Source organism: Nomascus leucogenys, chromosome 16 (assembly GCF_006542625.1).
Source record: "Nomascus leucogenys isolate Asia chromosome 16, Asia_NLE_v1, whole genome shotgun sequence".
In the NCBI taxonomy this organism is placed as follows: domain Eukaryota; kingdom Metazoa; phylum Chordata; class Mammalia; order Primates; family Hylobatidae; genus Nomascus; species Nomascus leucogenys.
The window spans coordinates 26,344,417-26,350,365 of NC_044396.1; the positions used below are offsets into that span (position 1 = coordinate 26,344,417).

Consider the following 5,949-nt stretch of genomic DNA (forward strand, 5'->3'; position numbering starts at 1 on the left):
CAAAGGTTCCATAGCCATATGTGACTCATAGCTACGTATTAGACAGGACAGGACCAGAGTATCAGCAAGTTGAAAACCTCCACTGACTGCTAGCTGTGGGTAATTCTTTTTTTTTTTTTTTTGAGACAGAGTCTCGCTGTCGCCCAGGCTGGAATAGGCTTACCAGTTAACATTTCTGCACATGGAAGGTGGTTTCAGAAGTCTCACTTAGTATACTTAGGGACTTTAGACAAGATCTCTGCACAAGCTGCAAAGAGGCAGCATTGCAGAATGACTGAACACATTGAGTAGACTTGATGAGATATAGGTTGTCAGTCCAGTTCTACTACCTCCTGTCCTTGAACTAGTCAAAAACCTGTTTTCTTACTTGCAGAATGGATGTAGTTGTACCAGCCCTTTAACGTCTGCCATAAAGATCATTTATGCGAAGCTTTAGCTCAGGGCCAACAGCCTGCTTCTCCAAATGTGAACTGTGGATATTTGTGTTGGGCCGAGAAACAGAGATTCACTAGAATTCTGGTTATTCCACACATAGTATATTATTTATATTTGTATATAAATACACACAAAAAGTATTTGTCAATGCTGGCTAATTAAACCTTTACTCTAATTTGAATAACAAAGTTTATGTTGTAGCCACCTTTTATTGAGAATGGTCTTTGCCAGAAATTCAAGATTCCTGAATTCATACAAAGTTCAAATAGTACAGGGCAAGCTTAAATAATTGGTACAGTATTTCCTGTAAAAGTAGCTATCTATATAAATTGCTAGAGTGTCATCTCAATATAGTACCCTCAAGACTACCCCAGCCTTTACTCAATTAATAATTATTAAAACTCATCACTAATTTCCTATAAGGTTTAAAGAATGCACACAAGATGTATTAGCACAAACACATTTATTTATTAACCAAAGGGATGATCCTAATTAATCCAACACACTTTGAAATAGCTGCATGTAAAATGTTTGTGATAAAGATAATTGAACACAGTAATGAAAAAAAAAAGAAAGAAACAGTATGGAGATTTGCTCATTGAACTGAGCTTGGTCATTCTCTTAGTTAACTCCTGTCCAAAGTGATGATGGAATTTTTATTCTACTTTTTCATAGATCCGAGTACAGGCGACATTGTTCATGACACACTCCTAGGAGAAGGGAAGATATTAAAGAGTTAGGTTAGCCTTATATTCCAGAGCAGTGGTGGTATTAAAACATTAGAATCAAAATCCCACGAAATCACGTAATCTACTTCATAGACGGAGAAAATTTCTTTCAGAATTCATGGGTTTGAGAGAAGCCAGAAGCTGTTGTTTTGCTTATAATATGCATGTTTTACAGAAAACTAATGTGTTGAATATATCTTTATTCTTTTGGTTATGGCAAATATTCCTTATTTTAAAGATATAGAAAAATGTGTGCAGTTTGGTGGCTTGCCAAGATTTCACTGTGATGTGGCAGCAAAGCAAGAACTCCCCCCAACTCCAGCCAAATCCTCTCCTATGTCATGTCACTTCTCTATCTCCACTAGGACTTTCTTAATAATTAGTGTTCTAGTACTTAACTTATTTTGCTTTTTTTCTTCCAAACTGAGTTCTGTTAATGATCAACGATATAGAACAGTTATGTGAACTATGACTGCACACAAGAAGCTGACTGAGACACAGCAGTTTGACACTTACCACCACTAATTTCCCATCTTTCAATTTTCTGGTTATTGTGCTTTCCTTCCCATCCCACTCCTGATGCTGAACCAATGCACCATCTGTAAAGTTGCAGACAGTCTGCAAAAACGAAGTAAACGTTTTAATCTTCCAAGTACATTACAAGAGTTTCCATGACTCGTAACCTCCTTAATCAACATTTTTTTCCACCTTCTCCTTTCTGAGTCTACTTCATTAACCCATATTGATTTTATTCACAATAGTTTGTGGTTTTCAACCCAGTAGCTAATAAAAGATGCCAATTCTATGGTGAAGTTGATACTTTTGCTAATTTGACAAAACTCTATTCATAAAATAACTTTTTCATTAAGTTCTTGCCTATAAACAGTAAAATGTTATTGATAGAGCCTATCATTCTAGAAGCTTCTGTGATTTCATAGCATGTCATGACTGACCTGAGTTTTTCTGCCATCAGCTGTTGTTTCTTCAAACTTCTCTCCCAGGGTACAAGAAAACTGTGTTGTTTTCAAAGTGCTCTCAGTTTTTATGGTGAGGTTTTTGCCATCACAAGTGATGATACAATCTGGCTTGGCCATTGCCCCCATTTTTCGCAAAGCTATTCCCACTCCTGTAGAATGTTAAGTCATGTTAAATAACAGGAAGACCAAAGTTATCATTTACATGATAAAAGCAATAATTCCATTGTAATCACTTTGTACAGCATATTTTCACTTATTTGCTTATTGATAACTATTGTAAACACATATCCCATGGTATGAGCCAGCATTTTACATATATGAAATTCAGGTAAGCCTTACAACAGCCCTGTAAAAGGCAGATGTTACTGTCTCCATTTTACTGATGAGAAAGCGAGGCACTGAAGTAACTTGCCCAAGATCGTTCAACTAGAAAGTGATGGAGCTGGGAACCAAGAGCACTGGCACCCTGGCTCCAAATCTGAGCTCTGGCCACCATGCTATGCTGGCTTTCAGAAAGTTAGGGAAGAAATGTGGACTTCCAAATTTTATTTACTCAAAGTAGTTGATAGAAGGTGGAGATAAAGCATTCAAAATTGCAAATTCAGGAGTTTGCTCAATCTTTTTCTTTTTACTAGATTCTGCCAACCATTACATTCTATGACTCTAGCACAGTCTGGCATATAAATGTTCTCGATAAATATTTGATTAATAGACTACAGAAAATAGAAATCAATTCTGAGATATTCAGATAGGACAATCTTTTAAAACTCAGCAGCACAATCATGATGCTAACAAATGGAAAAAAAAATCCTACCTTTCAATATAAAAACTATTTCATAGCTATATAAATCAATAGAAATGTATAAGATAACATATTATATATTAATTTATGAGCTATAAATTTCCCCTTAACGTTAACATGTAATTTATGATCTATCTCTTTCCCCTTAGAGTTAGTTAACATGTACAAGGAATCTTAGATCCAGGCCAAATCTGTTTCATAAATGAGGAGACTACAACCTAAGCGGCATGATTGTCTTGATGAAGAACACTCAGCCAGGCTTTAAAGTTCCCCTTGGAGCCTTCCCTTTTGCCAGCTCAGGGCTGGTGCCTTATGCTGTTAATTGAGTCATTATTTACTCTCACTTTGGACAAATAAATGGGCTCTGCTCTTTTCACATTGTGACTGCTCCCTAATGAACTGAGTCTTGACAACCTTCAAGACTCCAGAATCCTGGAGAAAAGTGTTCTCTGGGCCTTAAACTTGCACACACACACACACATACACACTGTATTTATTGGACAGGTGCAGTAAATCGCTTTTTCCAGAGTCATCTTGATGTAAGTTTACAAGGAAAAAGAAAAATACTGCCTTCTTACTTTACTGATAGTATCATAAATACACTCATGATTCACCATCAACCAGCCTTAACACCACATTGTCTTGGATAAAGGGTACTGAAGGAGTGATTCCGAAGTGCCACGGCGACCAGGTATCAATAGAGGGTCACAGTAGTTATTTCACCAGCGAGCAACCAGGTTAACATTTGTGGATACCGGCTTCTGAAGCGCCCTCATAAGTCCCAGCCATCCCTTAGGGCTGGAAGCTCCCTTCCAGAGAGGATCCATGCTATGCTAACTCCATCTCACTTCCTAGTGGCCTGCGACAAAGGTCCAATTTTGTTTGCAATTTATCCAGTGTCTCAATCAGCATGCAATCTCTGTCACTGGCATAGAAAAGGACAGTAATTTATAATGAAGCACTGTTTTGAGTGAGAAAGGAATCTTACTACTGAGATTCATTCTCCGGTCGGAACGCCTCAAGAAGTCTTCTGCCTTCTGCAGGGCCACACCCATCTTGCATGCAGTTAGCCGCAGGAGGGCCAGGCAGTTTCTGTTACGATTTTCCAGCAAAGCCCACTGCCTCCTTCCTCCTCACCCTCATGAGGCAGAGGCCAGGATGGCAACACACGGCCACCCCCAGGCGTCATTGCGCTCCTCTCCCACAGGCCACTCGCCCACTGCGGCGCCCCGGCCCGGCAGTGCCGGCAGCAGGTCGGCACCGCCAGCGCCACGCTTCTCGGGGGCCCTGGTGTTCCATGGGATACCAATCCAAAGGGTTCGGCTCAACTGGTAAGGGCGAGCAGAGGACCTGGGGGAGATGGGGCTGACAGAGGAATACAAGCTGAAGCTGTAGCGCCGCTCAGACCCCTCAACAGGATTTCTGCGGGAAACTGCGCGCCAGCACCGCGTCCCCATGAAGAAAAGGGAGGGTGACCTGCGCGCCATAGAGGAACAAAAGATGCGACACAGAGGGAAAGGGGAGTGGGTGCTGCCACGATGGGGTAAATGGGAGAGACAGGATGGTGGCAGGAAGGGGAAGGATGAGTAAAGGGGGAAAAAAGGGAAATACAGGGTCGCCTGGAGAGGGTCGAAAGAAGTGCAGCGTGAGGTGACGGGTGCGCGCGCCAAAGGACAGGAAGCAATGCGGAGTGGCTGCCGTTTGGGCGAGGGGAAAGAAGCAGAAGAGAGGTAGGTGGACCACCTCCGGAATCTTGCGGCCCGCGGGGGGGCAAGAGGCGCGCAGGCTCCCTGCTCCTCGCCGCCTGCCCGCGTGGTGCTGCGCGCGCTGCACCCAACGGCCGCGTGGTGGGGAAGATGTGAGGGGTTGGGGGTAGGCCGCCGAGCAACTCCTGCCCCGGAATCTGGCACGATAACGGGGACCTAGGGATAGACGGCCACACAACACGCCACGTTGCAGGCGCTGCCAGGCCAGGTGCCTCACCTAGCTCCTTCATGTATTCATCAAAGCCTTTGCTGTCCACCAGGCGCCATCTTCCTTCCAGCTCCTGAACTGTGGCCATGGTGGGTGCAGGCGGGCTGGCGTGCAGAGAGGGGTCTGCGTCGGCGTGGCAGCGTGCTGTGAGGCGCCCGGCGCCGGCGGCTGCTTTATAACGGCGGCCCGCGCGGGGCGGCGCTATGCGGCCAATGGGAGGCGGGCCTCGTCCGGCCCCCGCCCCGCCCGCCGGGCGCCCCCCGGGCCTTCTCGGGGTCGGGAGGTGCTAACCTGCTCCTCTTGCCAGGGTACGCGACGGCCTCTCGGGCGCCTCCTGCAAGCAGGGACTCGCCCGGCGCGCCCCACGCCTCCTGGACGCCCGCGTCTGCACATTTCGGCGCCTCTGCAGGCCCAGGAAGCCAGAGGGGTCACCCGGAGGCCCGGCCCCGCCTCTCCTGCACCCCGCCGTTTGCCGTTTGACAACATATCCACCGCCGTTTTTCCTTTCAAAATACCCGGACCAATCGATTAGCCCTCGCCGGACTCGGAATGCAGGAAGTGATTGATGGGCTGTTTGGTTTATTGATTCATTAACTACGGTGCCTCTCTGACCTTCTGCTCCTCGCCAGCAGACAAGCTCACAATCCACACCCTCCTGAGAGAACCCGCTCTTGCCATCTGCAGGTCTCCCTGGCCCAATAGTGGGGATACACCTGAGCTGAGCTAGAGGATTTTATCCCTGTTGGGATGGGGGACGTCTCGGGAAGTGTGATTTCTAAACTAAAAGACTGCAGGAAGTGTCAACTTTAGTGATTGTCATTGCCATTCAAGAATGTTTGATTAGTTTATATTCCCTTCGTAGTGCACCCTTCACGGTTTCTTCTCAGACACCAGCGGGTTCCCTCTTTCTCTTGAACTATAATAATACCCTACACATGTGCGTAGAACATGATACATTTCAAAGTGTACTTTTCACAATTTATTACTTGGTGCTCCCGGGTGCCTGTTGGAGGTCAGATGGACCGAGGTGAGG

At 45.3% G+C, this 5,949-nt stretch overlaps 1 protein-coding gene across 2 annotated transcripts; it reads right to left on the reverse strand.

The window, feature by feature from the left end:
- Positions 1 to 881: 881 nt before the first annotated feature.
- On the reverse strand, positions 882 to 5,253 carry FABP5 (fatty acid binding protein 5). Of its 2 annotated transcripts, none has more exons than XM_030795183.1 (4): positions 4,926 to 5,253; positions 2,117 to 2,289; positions 1,680 to 1,781; positions 882 to 1,145 (listed from the first exon to the last, which is right to left on the reverse strand). In XM_030795183.1, the coding sequence occupies exons 1-4, from the start codon at positions 5,002 to 5,004 to the stop codon at positions 1,092 to 1,094; spliced, it is 408 nt and encodes a 135-aa protein (XP_030651043.1). In that variant the 5' UTR covers positions 5,005 to 5,253; the 3' UTR covers positions 882 to 1,091. The 2 variants fall into 2 exon arrangements, with proteins under 2 accessions (XP_030651043.1, XP_030651045.1); XM_030795185.1 differs by lacking the exon at positions 4,926 to 5,253 and adding an exon at positions 3,931 to 4,911.
- Between the last annotated feature and the right edge of the window lie 696 nt (positions 5,254 to 5,949).